This window comes from Camelus dromedarius, chromosome 8, assembly GCF_036321535.1.
Source record: "Camelus dromedarius isolate mCamDro1 chromosome 8, mCamDro1.pat, whole genome shotgun sequence".
Taxonomy (NCBI): Eukaryota; Metazoa; Chordata; class Mammalia; order Artiodactyla; family Camelidae; genus Camelus; species Camelus dromedarius.
In genome coordinates this window covers 35,002,355-35,016,318 of record NC_087443.1, presented here as the reverse complement: position 1 = coordinate 35,016,318, position 13,964 = coordinate 35,002,355, and the positions used below count along the sequence as shown (strand labels likewise).

The 13,964-nt window shown below is 41.3% G+C and overlaps 1 protein-coding gene across 4 annotated transcripts in view; it reads left to right on the top strand.

Annotated features, from left to right (window-relative positions):
- Positions 1 to 13,266, top strand: part of MYPN (myopalladin) — a 73,427-nt gene extending 60,161 nt beyond the window's left edge. For all 4 annotated transcript variants that reach the window (XM_031461205.2, XM_031461200.2, XM_010985799.3 and 1 more), the window contains 8 exons: positions 265 to 486; positions 1,712 to 1,861; positions 2,763 to 2,845; positions 4,029 to 4,155; positions 5,356 to 5,563; positions 7,086 to 7,251; positions 8,510 to 8,643; positions 11,436 to 13,266. In XM_031461205.2, coding sequence (XP_031317065.1) covers positions 265 to 486; positions 1,712 to 1,861; positions 2,763 to 2,845; positions 4,029 to 4,155; positions 5,356 to 5,563; positions 7,086 to 7,251; positions 8,510 to 8,643; positions 11,436 to 11,605 — 1,260 coding nt within the window. In that variant the 3' untranslated portion in view covers positions 11,606 to 13,266. The remainder of the gene's footprint in view (positions 1 to 264; positions 487 to 1,711; positions 1,862 to 2,762; positions 2,846 to 4,028; positions 4,156 to 5,355; positions 5,564 to 7,085; positions 7,252 to 8,509; positions 8,644 to 11,435) is intronic.
- The last annotated feature ends 698 nt before the right edge of the window (positions 13,267 to 13,964 follow it).

Below are 13,964 nucleotides of genomic sequence, written 5' to 3'. Positions count from 1 at the left end.
TCCCTACAAGATTGTCCTGGGGCTCCACGCGGAAGGTGAGGAATCAGGATTCACTAGGACAGTTTGGGATTATAGTACAGACACTGAAATCTCCTTTAGTGCTCCATGGTGAGGAACTGGAAATGAAACATGCCTGGTTTATTGAGGTTCCATCATGTAAATCTAACATTTGAATCTTAAAAAGTCTCATCCTCAAATTATACTGATGAACACATTCTTCCTCATCCATAGAAACTGAAACTGAAACATTTACCATTTTAACAGGAGTACAAAATTTCAAGCTTTGAGCAGAGGCTGATGAATGAAATAGAGTTTCGCTTGGAACGTACCCCTGTTGATGAATCAGACGATGAAATCCAACATGACGAGATCCCCACGGGCAAGTGTATTGCTCCCATCTTTGACAAAAGACTCAAGCACTTCCGGGTTACAGAAGGCTCTCCAGTCACATTCACCTGCAAAATTGTTGGGATACCTGTTCCAAAGGTAGGGGAAGATGACCAGCCAGTCAGCCAATCAACAGTGCAGAACTATAAAGAGCGCCTTCAAGAAAGTCTTATCAAAAAAAAAAAAAGAGAGAAAGAAAGTAAGAATGTCTTGTCAGACCTCTATGAAGTATCCACAGAGGGAATGAAAAACAATACCAAAAAACTAATTAAGCCCAGATAATTTGACTAAAAAGAGACAATCAGGAATAGGATCATGAAATAGTCAGGCAAGAAATAAATCAGACTACTTATGGGTAAGTTGACATTTTTATAAAAGTTTAAAATAAGTTTCTTAGTCATATCTTCTGTTTTGGGCTGTTGATTCTCTCAATCATCAAACTCACCAAACTGACATTTTTCTTCATATTTAACATTTACTGAATATCTACAGCACGCCTGTTGTACCAAGTCAGCTATATTTGTATCATTACTATCAGGTTGGTAAATGCCAAAAATGTCATATCGTTACCACTGGCTGCTGAAAAATCTTATGAGTCACCAGATTTTTTGGCAGTCAGCTGAGAGAAGGATTTACACCGGGTTTGTCTGCAGCAGGGAATCGCTCCACTCTTGTTTCACAGACATTAATGTGCTGTTAGCATGTATGATTAGGTAACCAGGAAATGTAGAGAAGGGCAGCTGCAACCAGTACTTTATCCCCCATCTTTGAGAGATCTCCTTGATACACACAGAAGTTAACATGAAAACTATGTATACTTAAATTTTAATCAGATGAGAAATTTATTAGCAAATGAATCTTGGCCTCGTTCTACTTGGTATAATAAACCATACTCTCCTTTCAAGTAAGGTGAGCTATTCTAGGCCCTGAGATCTGGGACTGCAGGAGACTTGAGCTTGTAAAAAAGGATAATGGGGAAAGTTCCAGACTCCTGGTTTTCATTAGTTTGCCTCTGAAAACACATCTGGTCCTTAGCGTGGCTTTTTAAGAAATTAAAAAGTACAGTAAAACTAGTCAAAAGCCTTATCTCAATCCTAAATTATATATCATTTTTTTACCTAAAAATTCTGTGTGTACTAGTAAGGAGCATATCACGCTGTCATTTATCATATGTTTTATAATTTTTTTCTAAGTGTTTTAGAAGGGATGGGTTCCTTGTTGTAGAGATGGCAATCCACCATTGCCTCTTCCTATTCTTCACATCTTTATACTCTAAAGATGTACAGAACGGTGTTAAATTCTCCTTGATTATTTTTCATCACAGGTTTACTGGTTCAAAGATGGAAAGCAGATTTCAAAGAGAAATGAGCGCTGCAAAATGAGGCGAGAAGGAGATGGGACATGTTCTCTGCACATCGACGCCACAACCAGTGATGATGATGGCAACTACACCATCATGGCTGCCAACCCCCAGGTGGAGATCAGGGCTCTGCGCTACACTGCACTCTGAGGAAGGAGCGGTTGATGTCATTGTGAATAAACCTTGAGAAGTGCGAGTTACTAAGGATAGCTGGGGAAAGTGAATGAGAAGCACTAAAATTGTGTGTAACTAGAGCACAGTATCACAACTTACAAGACCAGTCAGCTGCTGATGGGTCACTCAACCCTTCAGCCTTAGTCAGAGAACATCCGTAGTGTCTATACACTAAGTAAACGCCCCAGACCTATGAGACTAAATCTTGTGTTTATCAATTTACTGACTCTCTCAAAGAGCCTATAAATCATTCTGTCAAAGAATGATGTGTCATTTTCTGTTCTTTAAAGAATAAAATACTTCATAAAGACTTGTGACTACCCCCACTCACAAATTTTTATCAAAGCTGGAAAGCCATCATCTTTCGCTTTCCTTTTCTGAAGAGATGAAGACTTAAAATTCCCATTAAAGATATGACAGGATAAATGCCTTCAACTGCTATTAGAATAGGAGGTACAGAACTATAATTTCTACTCTCACCCACTCCTCCTATTAAAATGTTAATTTTGAAGATAATCTCTATAGAGGAAAGTATAAAAATACGTGGCCATGATCTCTGCATGTGCCTGCAGACATTAAGTGCACAAGAATTAAAATTTTTTACTTTTGTGCTCTGTTCATTCTCAGCTTAAAAATGAAAGTCATCACAATACTCTTAAAAATCCTTTCCCCTAGAATACTAAAAGTGGTTTAAGGAGTTTTATCATTTTCATTCTCCCCTCCAAAAAACCTCTCAATATTTAGCCAAAATTTCTCATAATGTTCCAATCCATAAAAATGTATATAAATGGGAAAATGTAGAATTCTTCTATTTTAATTTCATTCATTTTCTGTTTCTCAGGGGAGAATCAGCTGTTCTGGCCACTTGATGGTACAAGGTTTGCCCATTCGCAGTCGACTAACAGCTGCTGGTCCGTCTCACAGGTAAAGACAGTAAGAATCTCCTTTCTCTAGCCTCTCCCAAACATCCACCCACCACAATGAGCACTGAAGTACCGGATCAACAGACTGTTACTTAACATGTGGTCCTCCACCTGAAGCATCTGCATCACTTGGGAGCTTGTTGCAAATACAGAATTCCAAGCCCCACCCAGACCTACTGAATCAGAATCTACATTTTAATAAGATCTCCAGGTGACTCATAAGCACACTAAATTTAAGAAGCATTGGTCTACAGTACACTTTTAATGGTTCAAAATTTGTAACCATCAGTAGCACCTGTGCACAAAATATATAAATCTTTGAATTAAATTACCTTTACCTTTAAAAAAGAGAGACCATTAATGATTATATGTATACAAATCAAAAAAATATTTTTGCTGCTGTCGTCTACAACATAACAGTTGTCTCCAGCATAGCAAATGGCTTTCCTCTTCTGTGATTTTACTAATCACAGAAGAAAGAGCCTGGCTTTCTCTTGAGTCTTATGGTGCCACAAAGTCTTAGCAAAGCATTTTATAGTTGCTGACCTGGAAGAATTAAATGAGACTTAGCAAAGCAACAAAAATAGTGACCCATGTTTCAGATACAGCATTTCACCACCATTATAACTATACTTCTTAGTTTTTTTTCCCCTTCTTCAAGAACACCTGTTACTGTTGGTCAGTCTTAACCAGTCTAAGTTCATGATCATCTTTAATCGTCTGACATAATTTATTAGCCAGGTTAAATTTTATCACTCAGAGACACAGGGATTGCAGCTGCCTTGTTCTGGGTTATAAACAGGACTTCTCTTTTGGCTCTCATTTCAGGTTCAGATTGAATACTGATTTACTTGTTTATTTGGAAACTTTTGAACAACTGGTCAAACCCAAAGCAAGGGGAGCTGAACCACTTAACCCAGAATGACTTCAGAGAGAAAAAAACCTAAAGCCTGTTTATTTAATCACAGATCTCACAAGATAATCCTACAGTGTATGAGATGCTTAGTATTTTGTCTTTTACAACAGCTCCACATTATTATCTATTATTTCTTTATGGTCCAGCATACCCCTCCAAAAAAAAAAAAATCTTTTCTCCAAGCCCTATAGCCATGCCTAAATGCCTACTCCCATAAGTTTGGAAATTGGTTTCTATGTTTAATGCCCAAACATGCTTGCTGTTCTAGAGGAAGGTCCCGAGTGCAAGAAAGAGACAAAGAGCCCCTCCAGGAACGCTTTTTCCGACCACACTTCCTGCAGGCTCCTGGGGATATGGTAGCTCACGAGGGGCGCCTCTGTCGCCTGGATTGTAAGGTAGACTCTAGCACCCGTCCTTGGTTCCAGATTTGTTCATATTTTGTATTTGTTTGTTTGCACACACTTTCGTTTGTATTTGTTTTATGGGTTTTGTTTTGTTTGTTTTTCAGGGAAAGGGGGCTGGGGAAGAGAGAAAGATCACTATTTTTTTCACAAGGTTCTTTTGGACCATTTAATACCAAACAAAAGTATTTCATAAAAATTTTAAGTGTCAATAAAAATTACACTGCTATTGTATGAGGTTAACTCTGCACTGGTAAAGGACAACCAAAACGGTGATGAAATGTAGATGTTTTCCATATGATGCCTGGAAAGTCTTTATTATCATAAAGCCAAAAGGATGATTTTTGCATCCTTGAAGTGAACTGTGAAGTACAGCCTTTGAAAAAATTATAGTCTTGAAAAGATGGCTCCAAGGCACTTGATGAAAACAGAGGCTGGTTTCTCATAACTAATCAAATCTGTCACCTTTAGCTAGTCTACATTCTACTTCAGAATCTATGTTCAACTGAACAGCGTGGACATTTCTCAGTATGAACAGAAACTTAAGTTACCCCTTCTGCCCCAAAGATGTAGAATGCTATAGAAATTTAGATGCAAATTAGCAGCAGCTCCAGGTTAAGCATTTACAGAATCTGCTTCTCTAGGTGGTTTTTGCTCTCCCACCTGCTGTCTAATAACACTTGGGATTGATTGCTGACATATTCCACCCTAAACCCTAAAAGATACCAATGCCTGGGTCCCATCCACAAAGATTCTGATTCAATATAGTAAGTGGGCACCAGGATTGTCAAACACTCCTCTTGTAATTATGATACACAGCAAGCTTTGAGAACGCTGGTTTAATGTCTGTCCTTTTCTTGGCTCCCTCTTGCTTATTAGGCACGTAAGCAATGTATCATCTCTGAAACTGACACTGCAGGCCTATCTTATATAGTTAGCTTTTTAATTCTTATTTATTCTAATCCAGAATATAATCATGACCCAAATTGGAGTCAAAATACTATCTGATTTAAATTCATGCGGACATTCATCCAGATCCCTCTTACCCTGATGCTCCTGCAGAGAGGTTTGTCACCACTCCACATTCCCTCTCATTGTCCGTTTGGTGCCAGACCAGGATGAAGAATTCAGCCACCAGATAAATCTGCCTGTCATCAGTTTGTCATTTGCCTCAGCTGTCCTGTTGTTTATTAGGTGAGTGGCTTACCGCCCCCGGAGCTGACGTGGCTGCTCAATGGCCAGCCTGTGCTGCCAGACGCCTCCCACAAGATGCTGGTCAGGGAGACCGGAGTCCACTCTCTGCTCATTGACCCACTCACTCAACGTGATGCGGGGACCTACACCTGCGTTGCTACCAACAAAACCGGGCAGAATTCCTTTAGTCTGGAGCTCACTGTAGTAGGTAAGATTTGCTGCTGGGACCCCTAAACATAACTTCCTCCAAAGTTATTGCCCAAATATGCAGAGCCTGTGATATCACTCCTGAGTTCTTTGCCCCACCAAATCATACCTGTTTCTCCTACACGGTAGTAAGGGTCATGTTTCCTACATCGCTTTCAAAAACATATCAGTAAGCTAAAAACATAATATGGTACCTTGTGCATATCATGTATGCAATAAGTGGTGGTTATTGTAATAGTCAATTAATCAATTAATGAATCACTAACTAATTTACTATAGCTAATTCAGGTCACTTGCCATACAGCACACCACTCCTGGAACATACCAGGGTCTCCCCCATCCCAAGCATCCATGCCTTTGCATCAATGGTCCCTTTACCTGAAATGCCCTTCTTTGCCTAGCAACCTCCTACTCATTCTCTGAGGCTTACTTCAAATGTCACCACAAAGGCACAGTGAATCCACCAGGCACATCCTCTGCTGTCTCCACAGCACTTAGTAAAGAAGAGACTCTAAGAGCACTCACCGCCTTCTGTGTAAATATTTTCTTTTGCCTCCCTGAAGAGAGCTTCCCAGGTCAGAGATTCTGACTTGTTCTGTGTATCTCGGATGTCTGACTCAATGCCTGGAACACAGATGTTCAACAAATGTTGAATCGATAACTAAACAAATTAACCCTTACCCTATAAGATGATGTGCATAAAACACTGTTAATGCCTACAGATAAGGATGACAAGTCATCAGCACCTGGGAGGTGCCAGCTCCTCAGGGCAGTAGTTCAGCCAGAATTAGATTTCAGAACCTACAAAATCTAGTGCCAGGCTTTCTCCTGCTGTCTCCCTTGGATGGCCCCTGAACGAAGTCAGCGTGGCTTCAGAATGCTAATCCCCTCTCTAGGCTAGTAGCCGCTTTCTCATTCTATCTTTTTCTTTTTCTCACTCTTAATTCCTTCTCACTAACAGAACAGGAAAAGCCCATTCTGCAAGGACACTTTGATTGCAGCTTTTACTTTTTTCCCCTGCTATTTTGCTAAGTATTGACTCTGGAAACCCTGAGACATGAGGTATCTTTGCCTTAACTGGTTCTGTGGGGAAAAAAAGCCTTCTTAGGAAGCATAATTTTTTTTTAATAGTATACTTCTTTCAACTTTTCTGTAGCTATAAAAATTTTTCAAAATAAAAAGTTGAGGGGAAATGAACATATATTCTACAAAATGAACTCCTCTAAAAAACACAAAAAGATATACTTAGTATCTAAAATATATTATTTCTCAAAATTTACTGCTGAGCAATAAATAAAAACTCCCTTAATTCCACACCTATCATTTGCATCCCATGTGTGTCACCCAAATCCTTGAGTGTTGTTTCTCATAAAATAGGCAGAGACAGTTCCCTCATTTCTTTTTTAATCATTTCTGGAGCTTTTACCAAGGCAGTGATCTTCACTAAGAGAACTGTAATGAGTCTGAGGCACAGACCCCAAGGTATTTCCTACTCAAACTGTCACGGTCCTTCTCTTATTCAGCCAAAGAAGTGAAGAAAGCGCCTGTGATCCTGGAGAAACTGCAGAACAGTGGAGTTCCCGAAGGCCACCCAGTGAGACTGGAGTGCAGGGTGATAGGCATGCCTCCGCCCGTGTTCTACTGGAAGAAGGACAACGAGACCATCCCTTTCACCAGAGAGAGGATCAGGTACAGCCTCCACCCACGTCCAAGCTTGACGGGGAGGTGTGTGGGGCCGCGCAAATAAGTCTGCAGCCTTTTGAATCTGGCTTCCTTCACTTAACCTAACGTATTTGCGTTTCATCCATGTTACTGCGCGTATCAAAAATTTACTCCATTTTGTTGCTGAGTGGTAGTCCATTGCATAGATATCCCAGTTTTAAAACCTTAATTTTTAAGCTTGAAAAGCTACAAGGAATTTATAAAGATCGTGCATATTTTTTGGTCATGTGTCTTCAGTCATATTAGTACCCAGAAAACCTTCTGACAGTAAAAAGCTAAAATAAAATCAAGCAAAACAAAATTTTAAGGCAATACTCCTTCTCCATCCGTCACCATATGGCTGTTTTTCAAGTAACTTTAAGGATCCAGTTTCCTAAAGTGGGTGCCTTGCTTAATTTCTCGTAAACATCCTTAATTCTTTGCCATTTTGGTCTCATACCACAAAGGCAGCTTGTGTTCAGAAATTCCTACTGAGAATTATTTCTTCACAGTAAGCTGAATTTGTCCCAGAGGATGCTGGGGTTTGCAGAATTTTGGCATCTAAAAAGTCTATGTATATATAGGTCAGGATTTTTTTCTGGTAAAACATATACAAGAACAGAGAATATTCTTGAGTTAACACTTCAGTGTAAATTAATGAAATGTGTTAAACCCGGCCTGAAATTCTGGTGTAATTATCCAGGAGTGTAATATGCAGTCAAGGCTGAGAACTACTGATGTTGAGAAAACAGGAGAACATGCTGATTTGCCCCTGAGCTGCATTATGCTAAATGCTGCCATGCCCTGTTGTTTATATTAACAAATACCCTCTCCATGCTAACAGTTCATTTATCCCTGGACTCTTTTGGTCTACTCTCCCACAGCTTCTTAACAAAGTTCTTGTTGCAATGTCCAACCTGGTTTGGAAAAGAGATTCTTCTGGACTTTGGCTGTGACAAGTAGGGATGCCCTTGATAGAACAGTGGCAAAGGCAAGGTCTCAGCCACAGCTGTCAACTCTCATCTTGGCCTCACTACATTACCTGCTGTTCTTTTGTGATTTCTTTCCACCTTCAAGTTTGCCTCTGATGTGTGGTTAGAACTGAGTCCTCTTCCCTCCCCAACCAGGGTCTGGAAGGGAAGGGGGACGAGTGCACTGCTCAATTTGCCTGGGTTTCCCAGAGCCCTAAACTCAAGACTGTTTCTGCCCCCAGATACAATACAGATATATTCTTTCTTTCCTTCAGCATGCACCAGGACACAACTGGGTATGTCTGCCTCCTTATTCAGCCAGCAAAGAAATCAGATGCTGGATGGTACACATTGTCAGCCAAGAATGAAGCCGGCATCGTGTCGTGCACTGCCAGGTTGGATATATATGGTAGGTGTAATGGCATCAGTTGAACATCTGTGTGTGAGACGCAACTTAAAAATCTTTTTGAGGGGAAGGTGTAGCTCAAATGGTAGAGTGCATGCTTAGGATGCACGAGGTCCTAGGTTCAATCCACAGTACCTCCATTAAAAAAAAAAAAACAAACTAATAATAAATAAATAAATAAACCTAATGACCTATATCCCCCAATTTTTTTTTTTGAAGAATAGGTGTAGTATGTTTTCATAAATGAATTGATCAGATTATATTTTAGCACTTAAGAGATGGACTTTTAAAGTCATTTCATCCTAGTCACCTCAGGGCTTTTATATACTTTTCCATTTTACTATAAGGTTAATCGTCTTCCAAAAGAGGTCAATTTTTCTGGGCTTCTAATACTGGGAATTACAGCTAACTGCAGAGCGTTCCCAGGCTTGTACTTCTGATCACCCAGCATCTTCATGCCAACTCCTTACTGCCCTGGGTCACCCACTGGAACTCCCTCCCCACTGCCGGTCACTTCCTCAGCCATATAGCCACCCAGCAGAATTTTCCAGACCCTATTCATTTGTTAATTCATTCTACAAATATTTATTACCCCAATCCCAAAATCAGACTAATAATAGAAAGCTGTCCTAATAATAATATCAGATGATTTTAGTGACTTGTAATTTATGAAATGGTACCCTTAGATCCTCCCAAACCCAGGAGATTATGGTAATTGTTGTTACCCTCACTTAAATGCTGAAGAAACCTGGAGACTTAGGTTAATTGACCATAGCAGGAATGCAAATCCGGGTTTTTGCATGGCTCCGTTGAGCCATGTTTCTGATTTTCAAAAAGATTCACAAGTTAATCTTTACTAATGTATTTGTGTACTCTACTCCTCTCCCCTGTAATTTTGACATTAACTGGTATTTTTGGAGACATAGCCCCCAACCTGAAAGAGTAATCCTTTTTTTTTCTCCTTAAAAAAAAATATTGGTCAGCTTAATAAGTTTCTTATTCATTACTGGTTTAACACGATGCACCAGAATCACAAATAAGAGTAACTCTGCCTAGAATCTGAAGTCCCAGCTATCTCCAGGTGCACACCAGGTATCCCCTTTTCTGAGTACCGTAGAGAAGGGGCCTTCGCCTGACGTTTTCCCTAGGTAATATATTGCTTTCTGGTTATTTACCCTTATCCGTGGACTTGAAAAGAAACTGAGCTGTGAGAGAAGCTGACGCTAATGTACTTTCCCCTGGGAGAGTCCGAGGAGAGAGAGGCCGCTGACATGTTTTTTAATCTAGGCTAAACGCCTTAACTATTTCACTCACTTCACCATGTCAGAGGGAAATAGGTCTTCAACTAAGAAACTCAGGACCAATAAGCCCTGAAACGTCTTTCTAACTTCCAGTCTTGAGTGCCGGGTATGGCTGGTGCCGGGTATGGCTGGTCCCGGCTCACGCCCCGCTGGCTCCTGTCCCGATTCCGCAGCACGAACAACACGAGGCGGTGTTTCCTCAGCCGGGACAGGGCAGAGGGGGAGGGGACGGGGGCCTGGGGCTAAATTCAGCCATTTCCCCACCACCCCCCCCACCCGGCCCCTACTCCCACCCACCACCACCATTTCCTACTTGTCTGAGGAAGCGGGACGCTGGGCTCCCCTCTCTCCCCGAAAGGGGCGCTTCCAGCTGCACGAGGAGTCCGCGTCAGCCGTCGGAGCGCAGGGAAAGGTGAAGAGGCGGAGGGCCCCGGGGGGCGGGCGCGGGCGCGGGGAGGGGGGCTTGACGAGCTGCTCGCGGCTGCCTTGCTGAGTGCCTGTCTTTTGTGGAGTCCCTGGAAGGTGTGTCCCTTTCTGTAGCTTTCGAAATTTGACTTTATCAATTCACTCAGAGGTATTCAGACTCTGAAAAACTAAATCAAAATACTGAAATCAACAAAGGACCAATCCATAAATGGGAACGCTAACAGGATCCGTAGATCTTGAGGACCCAGAGCGTCAATGATCCCCACCTGGTGCTCCCTCTTCCCCACATCAAGGTCCTTGGAAACCTAAGGAGAAGACTGCTTGGTAATTTCTGAATCAGAGACAACACTCAGGACTGAGCAGTTTGGATGGGTATTTCATTCAGGTCATGTTCAAGCCTGAGGATCCTGTCTGCTAAAAACAGGATCTCCTTTGGACAGTGCTTGGTCAACATGGGCATCCTAATATCCTGAGATATTATAAAATCCTAAAATCCTGAAATATGGTTGATTGCACATAAGTTACTTTTCAGTCTTCTTGCTGTAACTCATTACAACGTGATTAGGGTGGTAGGTCAATAATGACTGTCTAGGGTGATTGGGGTGTGCGGTGGGTTCTGGTCAGAGGAATGAACTCATCTTTTAGCTTCCACTTCCACAGACTTTTTATCTCCACCTTTTGGGGTGCCCTCTCTTGAGAGCCTATCACCCTCTCTACAGTCCCCCTAGCAGACTCCATGCTAGGTCATAGAGGAGATAATTCTGAGAAATCACCCTAGCCACCCCACTCTTACTTCTTACAGTCCCAGATTTTACTGGATTAGAATCGTAGAGTTTAAAATTTGGGGTTAAATCACCAGCCCAATTTCTCTATTCCTGATAGGGAAGGAGAGACTTTATTGCCCTCTTCTACAAATGAGGCATTTCTTTTACAAATGACCCAGATATATTTCAATACTCTACCAAGACCCTGCAGAAAGTGTTGGAGTGAGGACAGAATGCAGCCCTGCGTGTACCTACCTACATTGTATTCCTTTTATCATAACACGTTATTTGGTCCATTTTCCAGCTCAGTGGCACCACCAGATCCCACCCCCCATGTCCCTCCGGCCCAGTGGCAGTCGCTACGGATCTCTCACCAGTAAAGGACTTGACATCTTCTCTGCTTTCTCCTCCATGGAAAGCACAATGGTGTATTCATGCTCTTCTCGGAGTGTAGTGGAGAGTGATGAACTTTAAAAATGTCTGGGTGCCTGCTGTGCAAGGGGGCGGACTGTGGAGGGGGAAGGAGGACGAGCCAGGTACCATAGTTTCCAAGCAGCTGGATTTGAGTACGTTCCCACACTGCTGGACCTGTGGCAAGGAGTGCTTTGCGTAAGTCAGCTGGGGACTCTTGCAGTCTCAGCAGGAGGAGAGATGTAGGGCTGTGCCTTTTAAAGATTCCAACAAAAATGTGAGAAGACGATATAGATGAACCAAATGTCATGCAGGTGACATCGACTGCTTTGGGGAAAAGCTAGCATGCTCCCCTGCCCCCTGCTGTGTTAGGGGTGTTTAGGCCACACTAGGAGCAATTAGGGGCCAGGTGCTTGGGTTGAGAGGAGTTAGATAGTAATGACCTTAGGTATCACTAACTCACCAAACAGTGCAAAGGAAAATGCAGGGTGGGGAGTAGAGGAGGTCTCCATCACATTTCACTGATGATTACAGCCATAGCAATAGTCTTGGTAGATTCATTAAATCAGCTTCTACTTAGCACTAGGAGAGCATGCCATAAACTCACGTATGTGGAGAAGCACTTTTGATTTGCTAATCCTGGGTGTACTGAGCCACATAAAAAGTATCCAAATGTCTTTGAGATAACAAAAAAAAAAAATCACTGAAACAATATTGCACAGTGTACTTATTCTATAGCCAAAACAGGGCCCCACTAGCCTGTCTGCACCATTTTCTTTTGGATACAATGGTGAGTGGTTTTTCTTTGTCTATCCCTAGATTCTAGAACTATAGGATTGTTAATAAACCAACCAGAAAGAAATTTTCTGCAGGGTCACTTTTAAAACTATTAGTTTCAATTGCCATTTGCAAAACACTCAGTCATCATCATCCTCTACCCACAGAATATTGACTCTCCCACTCCTCCCCTCTCCCCAGAAGTCTGGAAGTATATGAGGCAGTGAGGAAGGAAGAGATGCAAACATGGAAAGGAAGTGATGGGAGGGTGTTTTGTTTCGTTTTGTTTTGTTTTTTCATTTACCCGAGCAAAGCAGTGGTTGTGGAAGGAGAGATCTTTAATCGTTGTGAAATGCTTGGAGATCATTAGTCAAATTGCATTTTCTATACAGAAAATATTATGCTAACTGAGAAGGTGGGAGAAAGAGGGAATGTGCACCTTTATTCTAACCCACCCATTCAAAACCTCCCTCTCCACTTAAGGAGTTTTTAGACTTAAGTTCACTGTGCTATCCCAGTGCCTGGAAGAGTGCTTAGCACAAAGTAGACATTCAATAAATATTTGTTGGATAAATGAATCTTACATTAAAGAAATCTACAATGCATGCACCAGTCAAAAATTTGCCCTAGGAATGGTCAGCACAGCACAGTGAGCTCCAGATTTACCAGGGAAATGAATTGCAAAGTCTGTAACCAACTCCCTGTGCCCAAGTCTCTGGGGTTCTCTGAGCCAGGCACCCTCAGGTGGCATCTTACTCAAGTGAACAAATAGTAATTGCTTAGAAAGGCTTAAAATGTTCCCCACTTCAAGGCAAGGATTTCCAGGATAAAAATAAATGCATTCACTCAAAAAATCACTTGTGTGTCTACTCTGTATAAGATGCTACACTACAGTCTGTGGGCCATAGGCAGATTAAGACACAGTCCCTGCCTGCAGGGAGCTTACAATCTAGTGGGGGAAGTAAGATAAAAGACATGTCACATGCTGCTTCTTGGGGCAAAAAATCTATTATTTATCAAAGAGAAGTTTCTAGTGCTCCTCATCCTATATTTTTCATGACTCTAAAATTATCTTATTTTCAATCTTTATTTCTTAATTAAACAAAATATCATAGGTTACATCCTTAAAAAATAAAGATTTCAGGCAGTTATTTAGCAAAATTATTAGATTTTTTTCCTTTTGTGTGTATACAGGAACAATAGTAAAAGACTAGGCAATTGTAATGAAGTAGAATGCATTCCACATAGAATGTGTCCTGTAAAATGTTCTGTTTTCATATTGGCTTCTATTCACTAATCTCTTTATAACCAAAAACTCCAGGATTGCTTCCCCACAGTTGTACACCCAACCTCATCATTACATCTATTAATGTAAATTCTAGACCGTTCTCCCATGAAAGGATTTTCTTCATCTCGTTATGTCTTAGCTTTCTGAATACTTTTTAATCTTGAATGTTGTTTTACAGCATTCAACATAGAACTAGGATAAATATTTTATTTGGCCACTAGCTGGCACTGTCGAACCTAAACTATAGCAAGCTTCAAAATTCCTGGAATTTCAACTATTGGATTTTGTTAACAGCAGGGTTTCTCAACCTCAGCACTACTGACATTTGGGGCTGGATAACTCAATGTTGCGGCAGAC